Below are 14,683 nucleotides of genomic sequence, written 5' to 3'. Positions count from 1 at the left end.
CTCATTGTAATGGCTGGAATGGAATAAATGAAATGGTATCAAATACATCAAACATATGGAAACCACACATTTGACTCTGTTCCATTTATTCCATTCCAGCCATTCCACTGTGTTCAACCAATGCTCAGGAGCTTCACTAAGTTGTTGTTGTTGGTTGTTGTTTTTTTAGAGAAAATGTTTAATGTAATTCCAGGAAAAGAGGGCCACACATCACCCAATTCACCGAAGTCAATACTGTATGTGTAGAAAGCTCTACCTCATTCCTCAGAGTGATTTGGACTGTAATCACAGCTCCTCTGAAGATGGGAAAAAACAAGAGTTTTGTTTTCCACTTGACAATGAAATAACACAGTAATCTTAAAACACACTTGTGTCCTTATAATTGCTGCAACATTAAATACATGGCTGCTATATATCGGCTATTGAGAAAACAACATTTTCTCAATAGCCCCGTGTGGCATCCTGGTCCCGTGTGGCTCAGTTGGTAGAGCATGGCGCTTGCAACGCCAGGGTTGTGGGTTCATTCCCCACGAGGGGACCAGGATGAATATGTATGTACTTTCCAATTTGTAAGTCGCTCTGGATAAGAGCGTCTGCTAAATGACTTAAATGTAAATGTAAATGTAAAACATATGAAGAAAAGGCAATCACAGGTCCTTCCTCTGGTTTATGAACGGTTTGTTATGATAGAGATGGTGTTTTCTGTAAAACGCTGAAAATCACTCACTTTGATAAGTGCTCTTTTAGAAACGGAAACACATTTGTCTGCATTTTATTTTATAACAAAAATACAACGTTGACAACCCAATTAACTTTCAAATCCTCAAAAATGTACTGTATGTCAAATATAATGGATAATAAAATAAACCATAGAGCATCCAACATATAATCAATATAAATTAATAGGCACATTAATAAAAAACTTTAGTCTAAACGGTATGGTCCCTCGGTGTACCATTGACTGGGAGGTTGTGTAGTCCACAGACTTATAGTCCTAATGATCAACCATTCTTTCTGACTGGCAGTCACAACAATACGGACACACTCAATGTCAAAGGCAATCTTGTGGTCCACGTCTTGAATCTCAATGTTGCCATATTTAAAGTCCCCTAACGTGATGTAGGAAGAACACTGCCTTCCTCTCTTTGTCCCCACCAGCTTCTCTCCTACTTCCAGAGCTCCATGGTGCAGGATATCGTTCTGACGATCGTACGTTCCTGTCATGATTTTTATCTTGCTGATTTGAGTTGGTTCGTGTAAGATAATGACAAAGAAGTCTCCGGTAGAGGGGTGTTTCCCCCAAAAGTATTCATCCACACTGCTATAAGCCTTGGTGGCATCATAGTTTTCAAATACATGAATGTTTGTGTATAAGCTAGCAGGAGGGTTGTCAGGGATATCAATGGAGTCTTCTTCAAAGTCATCATCCTTCAACTTGTTCTCTGCCCCTTTATATGAGGAATAGTAGCCCATGTGCTGGAACAAGGAGGGCTTGAAGCGGATCACGTCTTTCTGGGCAAGCAGGTCCCGGAAGTGAATGAGGAGCCAGTCACAGGGCATCTCCTGGTAGAACATGAGCAGGAAGTGGGCCAGGCGTGGCAGGTCTCTTGAGTGGTAGAGCTTCCCTATGTAGCCAAGCTTGGAGAACTCCAGCATCACCCAGTAGGAGCCTTCCCTGGAGGTGACCACCTTCTTCAGGGATGTCAGAAAGTTCCGTGAGCAGCGGACATCATCCTCCAGCATCATGTAGAAATCAGAGAGGTTGGTGCAGAAGTTAAGGAGAAAGGCGTAGTCGACGTTCTGCTTGGAGCGGAATCGTACCCTGTCCTCTGGGTCATTGTAGTTCCTTTTTAGCCCATCCAGTGATGGATAGTACTCCTCAGGGGCATGGATCACCAAGAGATGCCCAGCGATGATGTGGTGGGCAAACTTCCTGGAGATGTCCTGCACCAGGTTTTCACACCAGGCCAGGTCAAAGTCTGCCAGGTGGACCACCACCACAATCTCTTTCAGCTCCTCATAACTGGACTGGTCAAAAATAGATTTGATTGTCTCCATGAGGTAATTCCCTCTTTTTCTTTTGACGGATGACAATCCAATGGTTAGATATTCTGTAAACACAAACATTGATATGACTATATAAATAATAATAATAAAAAGACAAATCAATGACTTTCAGGATGAAATACATGTGTATCTACAGGTATATTAAAAGGTACATTTACTCTTTCGGGGCAGTGGGTTCCCAGCGAGGTAACGATATGTGACGTTTATGGTTCCAGAGAAATTAGTGAGGTCTCTGAAGGTGTGAACATATCTCTCAGTGTTTGAAGGATGAATTGATGTCTCTCTCAGCGGTCTTTTACCCGCCTCCTAAAAAACGACAGCATTGTTACTAAAATACAAATATGACATCATAGGAAGGAAGATCCAGAGACAGCCTACCATCATGTATCCATCCTCCATGTAGAGATTGAAGAAGAGGAGACAGGTGATCAGGACCCCCAGGAAGGGGATGGTGGAGCGTTTACGGAAACACCTCATCTTGTCCAGGGACTTCCACACCAGCCTCATGATGGTGACAGTCACTGGGGGAAGAGAAACAACAACATTAAAACAGAGCCTAATCAGTTAAAGCAAAGGATATCATTGATGCGCACAGATTTCCTGTAGAGCTCACTGGAAGATTTTTATTTAATCCCCTAAAGCAAGTTGTTTGAACAAATTGGTCGTTTTCATTCGTAAAAGACTGTCTGTGTGTGTAGGTTGATCTACATCCCCCAAAGTCAATCCAGTTTTGTTGAATGTACAGTATGTCTATGTGAGTGCGTACACAGAACTGCCTGTACCATGTGTTTTTGATGTGCTTGTTTGAATTCAGCAGTGCATATATGCATATGTAAGGTATGTACAGCTCTGGAAAAAATTAAGAGACTACTGCAAAATTATCAGTTTCTCTGGTTTTACTGTTTATAGGTATGTGTTTGGGTAAAATTAACAGTTTTGTTTTATTCTATAAACTACTGACAACATTTCCCCCAAATTCCAAATAAAACATTGTAATTTAGAGCATTTATTTGCAGAAAATGACAACTGGTCAAAATAATGAAAAAAAAGATGCAGTGTTGTCAGACCTCGAATAATGCAAAGAAAATAAGTTCATATTTATTTTTAAACAACAAAATACTAATGTTTTAACTTAGGAAGAGTTCAGAAATCAATATTTGGTGGAATAACCCTGATTTTCAATTACAGCTTTCATGCATTTTGGCATACTCTCCACCAGTCTTTCACATTGATGTTGAGTGACTTTATACCACTCCTGGCGCAAAAATTCAAGCAGCTCGGCTTTGTTTAATGGCTTGTGACCATCCGTCTTCCTTTTGATCACATTCCAGAGGTTTTTAATGCGGTTCAGGTCTGGAGATTGGGCTGGCCATGACAGGGTCTTGATCTGGTGGTCCTCCATCCACACCTTGACTGACCTGGCTGTGTGGCATGGAGCATTGTCCTGCTGGAAAAACCAATCCTCAGAGTTGGGGAACATTGTCAGAGCAGAAGGAAGCAAGTTTTCTTCCAGGACAACCTTGTACGTGGCTTGATTCATGCGTCCTTCACAAAGACAAATCTGCCTGATTCCAGCCTTGCTGAAGCACCTCCAGATCATCACCGATCCTCCACCAAATGTCACAGTGGTTACGAGACACTGTGGCTTGTAGGCCTCTCCAGGTCTCGCACGCACTGTGAAACTTGGCGGAGGATTGGTGATATGCATATGTATACATGCAATGTATTGTGAGTGTGTGTATGTATGTATGTGTGTTGTGCATGTGTGCATGTGTGTGCGCTGAGACATACACACACTTGTACAGTGTGTTGTACGGCTCTCCATCTCCAGCCATTCCCAGTGGGCCTCTGGCAGAGCGCTAATCTGGGTCAAAGTGCAAACTTCTGAGAAGGGCCTGGGAGAGGCTCGTTTACAAATGAATCATTCCTCCCGTCCTCGTTACGCTCGCCACTGATGGAACCACAAAGCCTTTCATGTTTCCTTCTGATCTTAAAGGTAAATACTCAGAGAGCTTTCACTCTGGAAACAGCTTGGATCAAAAGCCTTATTCAATAGGAGCATATTGTTCCCCAATATAGGACAGAAGTGGGAAAGAGGTTGTGTACCTGGAAGTGTTGCTGAGAGACCTGCAGTATATTGGTAGAAATATGAGCTGTGCTATTGTAGGGTTGTCTGATTACAAATGAACATTTTCTGTAATGTACAGTTTAAACAGCCTCTGAGATGGATGTATGCTGACAGGAACAAATTGATCGTACTCTTCCCATTAAAAAAACATTATTGAAGAGGTGAATATATTCTTTACAGACAACTGCCAGCACACCAGCCGAGGTCCACCTTTGGCTCATTTCCTAACAATTTCCAAACTTCCTGTAAAATGAATATAAATATACATCGCTGTTTGAGTGAATCCATTTGCATCACAGAATGATAATGAAGAAAAAGTGCTTTCAAAAAAGCCAATTAATCTTATGTAAAACGGCTGCTCAATGCGGCTAATGAGATGCCATTTTAATAAGCGGGTGTGTTGTACAACAAAGCCATTTGGTAAACACTATTGTTCATTTGTTTGATGACAACATTCAGGTAACATGCAGCCTAGGCGCCAGTCTGTTTCTGCATCAGCCAACTTGTTGTTGCCTTGTCAAACATGGGGACCAGTGAGTCGAGTTTAAAGTTTTCCAAGCTTTGCACCGGCCTCTTCAAATATTCATGCCCAACACTGTGTGTAGTCTTCAGCACATTAATGTGATGTTACAGTGTGGGCTGAAGCACTGCAACCAGCCAGCCACAGAAGAGCTTCATTGGTCTTAAACTACAATTTCATCAAATTCATCACTAAAAAGACAAAATTATACTACAAATTACAGTCACATTTACCCTGTAAAAATAACAAGTAGCCACCATGTGACACCAATCTCTTCAACCAGCCCAGTCAGCTACTTGATCTATGAGGCCCTTATTGAATGGATGATGACTGCTATTATCCATAGCCTTAAAATATGATATTCAACATATGATCATGGTGTACATAAAGCTACGCCATTTATTCACTCAGCTATAGCAGTACATAAAAAATGGTCACGTCTCTCGCCTTCCTAATGGCAGTGATGCTGAATATGGTTATGGTGTCATTGAGTGTCCTCTCACACCACACCACACCACCCCCCCCCCCCCCCCCCCCCCCCCCCCACCCCCCCCCCACTCCGGCTCCGTGCTGCTGGGCTGTGACGGACTGTGGAGTCCATTTTGTCACCTTGTTTCATTCTGTCTCAGATTGGAAATGCATGGAGGATTATTGCCTGGTGTTCAGGATGAGTGATGATGGGCACTGAGCCTGGCCTGGCCTGCTCTTTCGCTCCTCTTGTTTGTGTGGGGCTGTCAGAGCTCATCTGGAGGAAAGAGAAATCGATTATGTGGGTCATGGGTGTTAGTGGACATTTCAGTTTGTTTTATTGTGTCTCGGGGAAAACATTCATAACATCACTAATAACAATAGCAATGACTATTGAAACAACAAAGAAGAGGAAATAGGGAAGGAAGATGGTACTTCTTCCAAATGATATGGATATATCCATCAGACATGCACACATGTATGAGGAGCTGGAAATGCAGCTGAGATTTGCTGGCCAATATGTATGTAGCCACAGGATTCTTTTAATTAAAACCTCTTAGATATAAGGTGTCCTTTCTGGTACCGGTTCCGACCATCATTTTCGCTTAAAAATCGACATGTAGATTGAAATGGCTTGCATTGAGCAAAAGCCCTGGTTCCCACGGACACAGTCACAGTCATTTTTCTGTACCTGTGTGAAGTAGTATGTGAAATCTGAAACCACTTGAAGCTGGGATGTCCCACCTACCATTTAATTCGCTCTTCCGACTGTCCATCAACTCTTGGCTCCTACAGCTCAGCCACTGACAAAGAATACCATCGTTACATCATAGCACATCCATCTAAAATAATTCATAGATTTTAAACAAAAAAACACTTTCTGTTTGTCATGAAAGGCGAGTTCCTAACGAGTTCAGGAAGCCAAGCTAGAGCTCTGTGAAACATTTTGACCTAAAGAGACTTAAATAATATACACATTTTCTCTAACACTAAACATACCAGTGGAGGCTCCTCTGAGGAGGAATGGGAGGACCATTCTCCTCAGTGAATTTATATATTGACATTTCGCCAAATAATTTACTAAAACACATTGTTTTGCAATGAAGGTCTACAGTAGCCTCAACAGCACTCTGTAGGGTAGAACCATGGTGTAGCCGGAGGACAGCTAGCTTCCATCCTCCTCTTGGTACATTGGCTTCAATACAAAACCTAGGAGGCTCTTGGTTCTCACCCCCTTCCATAGACTTACACAGTAATTATGACAAATTCCGGAGGACGTCCTTCAACCTATCGAAGCTGTTGCAGCTTGAACTGACATGTTGTCCACCCAAAGGACCAGAGAATGAATCTAGTACTGAAAGCATAGACTACAGCTAGCTAGCATTGCAGTGCAAAAAATGTGGTGAGTAGTTGACTCATAGAGAGAGTAAGACAATAGTTGAACAGTTTTCAGCAAATTGATTTCTTCAAGAATGAAGTAGAAGCAAGAGAAAGAGAGAGAGGGAGAGATTATTATGTTTTTTTCACTTTAACTTAACTTACAAACACCCGGCTCAAACAGACGGACGCTATGTTAGCTAGTTGGCTATGACTATCCAACACAACACTGGAACTCTTCCAAGTCAAGGTAAGCTTTTGGTTTTATTAATGTATTGCCACCGGGGCCCGCCAGTGTAACTGCTAAACTGCTTACTGACTTTACACTAACGTTACTGCACGATTGTAGCGGGTTTACTAACGCATCAGTTATATTAGCTATGTTGACTAGGACGTTACTTTAGCTGATATGGGGACAACGATGTACGCTGTGTGTAACGGTTAGGACATGGTTTGGCTTGGAAAGGTTATTTCGCCTGGTTACGTACAGCTGATGTGTTGTGCATTGAAGTCCACAAAAGAAGGGAAAAGGTGAGAGGAGGAGAGTACATATAGGCGAGAAGGAATACAACGTGGCTGCTATGAAAGTGATCTGTGTTTACGTGTGATAAGGGGTGTATTCATTCCACCAATTCTGTTGAAAAACGCTTCTTAAACATGGGGCAAACGAAACAGGGATAAAAATACCTGAATTTGTCCAATAGAAACTCTTGTTTGCAACAGCTGTCTGTCACCTCAAATGAGTCCTCAGCAGTTTATATTTAAAAAAAATAATTTCTTTGAGTATGCAGCATTACTAGTTATTGTTTATAGCCGCCTCATAATAAATAATGACTATTTATTTAACCTTTATTTTAACTAGGGAAGTCAGTTAAGAACAAATTCTTAATTACAATGACGGTCTACCGGGGAACAATGGGTTAACTGCCTTGTTCAGGGGCAGAACGACATCTTCTTTTTTTTACCTTGTCAGCTCGGGGATTCGATGCAGTAACCTTTCGTTTACTGGCCCATCGCTTTAACCACTAGGTGTAGATTACATTTTCGTTTACATTTAGTTACATCATCTCTGTTTTTATCTCATGCTGTTCCACCTGAATGTTTCCAGTGCAACTGTTGATATTTGATGTCAGATGAACTGTCAGTTCCCAGGGCTGATCACTTGGTTACTCTACATTATTTTACAGATTGTCAAATCTAGAATCTAGAACTAGTGGACCAGTGGATCCATCCAGACCCCTGTGTTTCTACACAGGGAGAGAGTTAGTGAACAGTGCAAGTTATACTTGGACACAAACTGTTTGAATCAATGTTGTTTCAACGTAATGTGTCAAGTATTGTGATGTGGAATCTATGTAGAAAATACATTGGATTTGCAAAAAGTGAAATTTCAACCACTTAATTATGTCATCACGGGAACCAATTTTCAACATAGACAAACCATGTATGAAATATGTTGAATTTGATCATACATACATCATAAATGGATTATTTCTGTAATTTGAAAGTTACATATCTTGAAAACGTCATTGCTGTCAAGCAAAACATGTTAGAACTATGGCAACAATGGACTAATGAAAAGAATCCCAAAAGATAGATTTGGGAGGAATTTTCCTTTAATAATGAATATGTTGGATTCATGTCTCCATTTCAACCAAAATCTAAGTTAAAGAATAGGACTAAATCAAATAACACTTTATTAAACGTGCATTTAAAGTTTGATTTGATGTCCTTTTCTTTAACTTAGATTTTTGGTTGAGATGGAGACGTGAATGCAACATATCAATTATACATTTGTAGACAAACTGGAATTAAAATCACACTAGGTCACTGGCACAAAATATACATCTCCTTCAAATGTTGATATTTTGTCGTGTTGACAACCAAACACAACTCAATATCACTTTTGCAAATACAGTAAATAGCCTATTAACTTGTCAACAAGTTATCAAATTATATGTTGGATTCACATCTCCAACTAAACCAAAAATAAAAGTTAAAAAAATAGGATTAAGCCAGTGGCTCAGATGAAACTATCCAAGCATTAGATACAATGCATTCGGAAAGTATTCAGACCCCTTGACTTTTTCCACATTTTGTTACATTACAGCCTTATTCTAAAATTGATAAAATATTTTTTTTCTCCTCATCAATCTACGCACAATACTCCATAATTACAAAGCAAAAACAAGTTCTTAGAATTTTTTGAAAATGTATATAAAACCCCCCCGGAAATATCACATTTAGATAAGTATTCAGACCCTTTACTCAGTACTTTGTTGAAGCAACTTTGGCAGCGATTACAGCCTCGAGTCTTCTTGGATATGACGCTACAAGCTTGGCACACCTGTATTTGTTGAGTTTCTCCCATTCTTATCTGCAGATCCTCTCAAGCTATGTCAGGTTGCATGGGGAGTGTCACTGCACAGCTATTTTTAGGTCTCTCCAGAGATGTTTGATCGGGTTCAAGTCCGGGCTCTGGCTGGGCCACTCGAGGACCTTCAGAGACTAGTCCCGAAGACACTCCTGCGTTGTCTTTGCTGTGTGCTTAGGGTTGTTGTCCTGTTGGAAGGTGGAACTTTGTTCTAGTCTGAGGTCCGGAGCATTCTGAAGTGGGTTTTCATCAAGGATCTCTCTGTACTTTGCTCCGTTCAGCTTTCCCCCGATCCTAACTAGTCTCCCAATCCCTGCTGCTGAAAAACAGCCCCACAGCATGACGCTGCCACCAACATGCTTCACCGTAGGGATGGTACCAGGTTTCCTCCAGGGGTTATGCTTGGCATTAAGGCTAAATAGTTCAATCTTGGTTTCATCAGACCAGAGAATCTTGTTTCTCATGGTCTGAGTCCTTTAGGTGCTTTTTGGCAAACTCCAAGCGGGCTGTCATGTGCCTTTTACTGAGGAGTGGCTTCCGTCTGGCCACTCTACCATAAAGGCCTGATTAGTCGAGTGCTGCAGAGATGGTTGTCCTTTTGGAAGGTTCTCACATCTCCACAGAGGAGCTCTGGAGCTCTGTCAGAGTGACCATTGGTTTCTTGGTCACCTTCCTAACCAAGGCCCTTCTCCACCAATTGCTCAGTTTGGCCAGGTGGCCAAGCTCTAGGAAAAATCTAGGTGGTTCCAAACTTCTTCCATTTAAGAATGATGGAGGCCACTGTGTTCTTGGGGACCTTCATTGCTGCAGAAATGTTTTGGTACCCTTCCCCAGATCTGTGCCTCGACACAATCCTGTCTCGGAGCTCTACGGACAATTCTTTCGACCTCATGGCTTGGTTTTTGCTCTGACATGCACTTTAAACTGTGAGTACTTATGTAAACAGGTGTGTGCCTTTCCAAATCATGTCCAGTCAATTGAATTTACCACAGATGGACTCCAATCAAGTTTTTGAAACATCTCAAGGATGATCAATGAAAATAGGATGCACCTGAGCTCAATTTCGAGACTCATAACAAAGGGTCTGAATACTTATGTAAACAAGGTATTTCTGTTTTTTATTTGTAATAAATTTGCAAACATTTCTAAAAACCTGTTTTCACTTTTTCATTATGGGGTATTGTGAGTGGCGCAGAAGTCTAAAGCACTGCATCTCAGTGCAAGAGGCGTCACTATAGTGCCTGGTTCGAATCCAGGCTGTATCACATCCGGCCGTGATTTGGAGTCCCATAGTGCGGCGCACAATTGACCAAGCGTCGTCCGGATTTGGCCGGAGTATAGGCCGTCATTGTAAATAAGAATTTGTTCTTAACTGACTTGCCTAGTTAAATTTTAAAAAAGAAAGAAGAGGGGGGATGGAGAGAGACAACACTGTTATCTCTCCCCCCTCAGGGTGAAATAGATACTTATCAGGACCAACCTCAAAAGGTACAGGGCGTAATTCATCAGCTTTCCTTTAGTGGTATCATGTCAGTAGCATGCCTTAGGAACAGCCAGATAATGGGGTTGCATGGGGTTTCGTGAAGCGTGAGCTCCTCACACTTAACGTAACAAAATGTGGAAAAAGTGAAGAGGTACGTTGAAATTACGTTAAAAAAAAAGTGTTTACTCAATCGTTAATCTCGGCACCCAGAACAAAATTGCTCAATTGTTGATGTATTTGTCTCATGAATCATCCATTGGCCCAATAAGCATCAATGGGAGGTGATTCGTATCTTGGCATGTGGGTGGGTACACTACTCACAACACATTTGACTGAGGTCATTGCTCAGTCTGGTCTCCAGCGTAGATATAATCAATTCCCTATTATTACATTATTCCAGTTGCTTGAGGCCCTGGGCCATCAGGCTGTGGAATATGATATTGCTGGAGACTTTCCCAGCGTGATGACTGTCTGTCAGCGTTGCACCAGGAGGAGGATTGGGAACTATCCAGCTAGTCTGAGTCCCATTTCCAATGACGAACAGCCCTCTTGTGACAAGTCAATAATGCCCTGAGGGACCATACTTGCCATGGATCATTCTGGAGACATGACAGTGTGTGTTGTTGCACAAATGCCAAGAAGAGAATAGGGGTGATATCAGACTGTGGGAAAATCTGTTATTTTGATTTTTCATTTGATTTCAAATTATTTTACGTGAGAGAATGGCTGTAGATACAACAGGGAAGAACATTATTAGGTAAGATATTATTACAGATGAAAATGACAAGTCCATCACATTTACATTGTCAAATAAATGTCAAATAAAACCTGTATTCACAAGCCTATTGTCTTGTAAGCACCTCGCTTCCCTCCCTTATACTACCTTGTAGTAACATTCACTGGGCATGTTTTGTTAGTGTTTACAACCCCAAAAATACCAATAAAAATCACTACAGTCTTGAGGTTAACATTTCAGGAGATAGTAGGAGAAGATTCAATGATGCAGTATACAGGTCTCGATTAGATGTTGGTCTCCATAGTGACCACCAGAGTAATTGTAAGGTAGCATTAATAAGTGGGTCCTGCAGGGTTGATCTCAGTGGTACAGTTAAAGGGGGAAAAAACGATGTAATGACTGATGAACATGGTTATATACAATTGTTTCCAACAGGCAGTGTTGATTAATCACACAGGGGGTTGGTGACACCAGACCCAACACCCTCTATTGGAGCTGGGTAGTGAGGCTGCAGGGAGGCGCTGCTCTAGGACACAGTGACACAGTGGCTCAGCTGACAGGAGGGGTGAACATGTCATCTTTCCAGGAAACCTATGAACAGACAGAATGACAGACTGAGGGATGTGAAGGGATGTAGTAGCAGAAGTATCTGAGTTGGGTTCAGGATCAGGGACAGGTTCAGGATCAGGTTCAGAATCAGGGACAGAATCAGGGACAGAATCAGGGACAGAATCAGGGACAGGGATAGGATCAGGGACAGGACCAGGATCAGGGACAGAATCAGGGACAGAATCAGGTTCAGGATCAGTGACAGGATCAGGAACAGGGATAGGATCAGGGATAGGATCAGGGATAGGATCAGGGATAGGATCAGGGATAGGATCAGGGATAGGATTGTGTTCAGGGACAGGATCAGGTTCAGGGACATGATCAGGATTAGAGGCAGGATCAGGGACAGGATCAGGTTCAGGATTAGAGACAGGATCAGGGACAGGATCAGGTTCAGGATTAGAGACAGGATCAGGGACAGGATCAGGTTCAGGATTAGAGACAGGATCAGGGACAGGGTCAGGTTCAGGATTAGAGACAGGATCAGGGACAGGATTAGAGACAGGATCAGGATTAGAGACAGGATCAGGGACAGGATCAGGGACAGGATCAGGGACAGGATCAGGTTCAGGATGTGTCAGGCAGCAGCAGTTATTGGTAGAATACTGATGAAGGGGTGATATTCCCCATACTACCCGTCTTGTATCCACAGAACTCGCACTGTCTGCTTTGCCATCACAAACACAGTTTGGGTGGAACTAAGTGTGGAAAACCCAATAACCTTTTATCCTACTAGGATTACTTGCAGGAAAGGCTGCCAAATAGTTCTGTAGAGAATGATGAGGCAACCTAACGGCCAACTCTGCCAAAACGACTCCAACAACTAACTGGCACTGAACAGCCAGACTCAATATACCTGAGGCATTCTATCATGCCTAGCCTGTCTGTCTAGTTCCCAATCTGCTCCTCTGCAGGTCTGTCTGTATGACAGAGTAATGAGAGACCAGTACTACCACACAGATTTCCTCCAAGACCACTGGATTACTACTTCACTGCAGGCGGTTGAAAAGTCTACCCATGTTCTCACCAAATCAATTCTAATTGGTTTCTTTTGGTCGATAATTTGCTCATTGCTCTGCTATTTCAGTCTAAATGCAGCTCAATGCATCAATCTACAGGTTATGTGGTTAAATACAATTTCTAACAGTCGTATAACCTTGTAACAATGTGTGGAAAGTGTAAGGTGTTGTAAGTGAACAGGGCTGTGGTTGCCTATGTATGCCTCTTAAAAGGTTCACCCACGGGTTCACCACCATGTTCACCACCGGGTTCCACCACAGGTTCACCTACAAGTTCACCACCATGTTCACCACCGGGTTCCACCACAGGTTCACCTACAAGTTCACCACCATGTTCACCACCGGGTTCCACCACAGGTTCMCCWACAAGTTCACCMACTRGTTCACCCACATGTTCACCACCGGGTTCCACCACAGGTTCACCTACAAGTTCACCCACTGGTTCACCCACATGTTCATGCACAGGTTCACCGAGAGGTTCACTAACCGGTTCAACCACGGGTTCACCACAAGTTCACCACCAGGTTTAACCACAAGTTCACCACCGGTTCACCCAAAGGTTCATCCATCGGTTCACCTACAAGTTCACCCACATGTTCACGCACAGGTTCACCACCAGGTTCACCCACAGGTTCACCACCGGGTTCCACCACAGGTTCACCCACTGGTTCATCCATTGGTTCACCCACAGGTTCACCCACTGGTTCACCCACAGGTTCACCCACTGGTTCACCACCGGGTAAAAACAGCATCACTCAAATTATTAAGAGCAACACTGAAGGTTCAGCTCTGGTACACCTGAGGCCAGATGGGAGTCCACAGACAGACAACAGGTAGACTGTCCAGGACATTTTTTTTCTTCTCATTTAGACATCACATCAGAACTGTGTGATTCCCCAGACCTGGCATATAGGAGATGCAGCCTGTCTAGCATTCAAAAAGCTCAGTCAGTGATGATTTCAGAGAATGTGTGAATGAATGCTACGAGTCAGACGTATATACCTCCAGCTAAGACAAAGGTGTGATGTAGGAGATTGTCCACATAAGCAGAAAAGAGAAAGGTGCCATACATGTACTCGCTCCCAGTGATGTTGTGACAAGGGAATGTGTAATTTATGTGATAACGACTGTTTATGAGAGCGCTAAGCCAAGGCATTGATGGGCTCTGCGATGCTGGAGAGAGGCCAGACAATAAAGAGCAGTCAGGATCAGTAGAGCTGGTCTCCACTGACTCTCTGCAGTCAGGATCAGTAGAGCTGGTCTCCACTGACTCTCTGCAGTCAGGATCAGTAGAGCTGGTCTCCACTGACTCTCTGCAGTCAGGATCAGTAGAGCTGGTCTCCACTGACTCTCTGCATTGTTGATGCTTCGCTCCTTGGGAGTCTCGCTACGTTATCAGAGATCATCAAAGGCACTGTCAAGAAAATTTGAAACTGGGGCTTCCAGAGGCTGAAACTGGGGCTTCCAGACGCCGCCTGCGACGCTAGACACATCTAAATGAGACAGGCTTATTAATTCTTCAAAAGCCACCAAGCTTCCTTTTCCCCAAGACTGATTTTGGTACACTTAAAAAGTGTAGAAACTCGGTTGGTGTAAACTTTACTTGAGGTAAACCTGCGAGAGTGTTTTATGCTTATGGGGTCATAAATAACCTTGCACATCTACGTACAGTGTGAAATCTAAAGTGTGAAATCTACATCCCAACTGTCTGAAACATCAAAGCTTTAGTTATCTTTATGATTGCAAAGTAGATAGACTCTTTAAACAAGAGAGAAGAAGCCAGTACTTCAAAATGCACATAATTTAATACCACCCGATATTTAATTTAACTTAAGAGGCTTTAATAATTCTCTCTCTCTCTCTCTCTCTCTCTCTCTCTCTCTCTCTCTCTCTCTCTCTCTC

The 14,683-nt window shown here is 42.6% G+C and overlaps 1 protein-coding gene across 1 annotated transcript in view; it reads right to left on the bottom strand.

Annotated features, from left to right (window-relative positions):
• Positions 1 to 789: 789 nt before the first annotated feature.
• LOC111962745 (alpha-1,3-mannosyl-glycoprotein 4-beta-N-acetylglucosaminyltransferase C-like) overlaps positions 790 to 14,683 on the bottom strand; it is a 26,210-nt gene continuing 12,316 nt past the window's right edge. Inside the window, exons 3-5 of the mRNA XM_023986051.3 lie at positions 2,446 to 2,588; positions 2,226 to 2,373; positions 790 to 2,111 (exon numbers count right to left, since the gene is read on the bottom strand). Of these exons, the coding sequence (XP_023841819.1) occupies positions 925 to 2,111; positions 2,226 to 2,373; positions 2,446 to 2,588 (1,478 nt within the window). The 3' untranslated portion in view covers positions 790 to 924. The remainder of the gene's footprint in view (positions 2,112 to 2,225; positions 2,374 to 2,445; positions 2,589 to 14,683) is intronic.

This window comes from Salvelinus sp. IW2-2015, linkage group LG4q.1:29 (genome assembly GCF_002910315.2).
Source record: "Salvelinus sp. IW2-2015 linkage group LG4q.1:29, ASM291031v2, whole genome shotgun sequence".
Classification (NCBI taxonomy): Eukaryota; Metazoa; Chordata; class Actinopteri; order Salmoniformes; family Salmonidae; genus Salvelinus; species Salvelinus sp. IW2-2015.
This window is presented reverse-complemented; position numbering and strand designations above follow the sequence as displayed.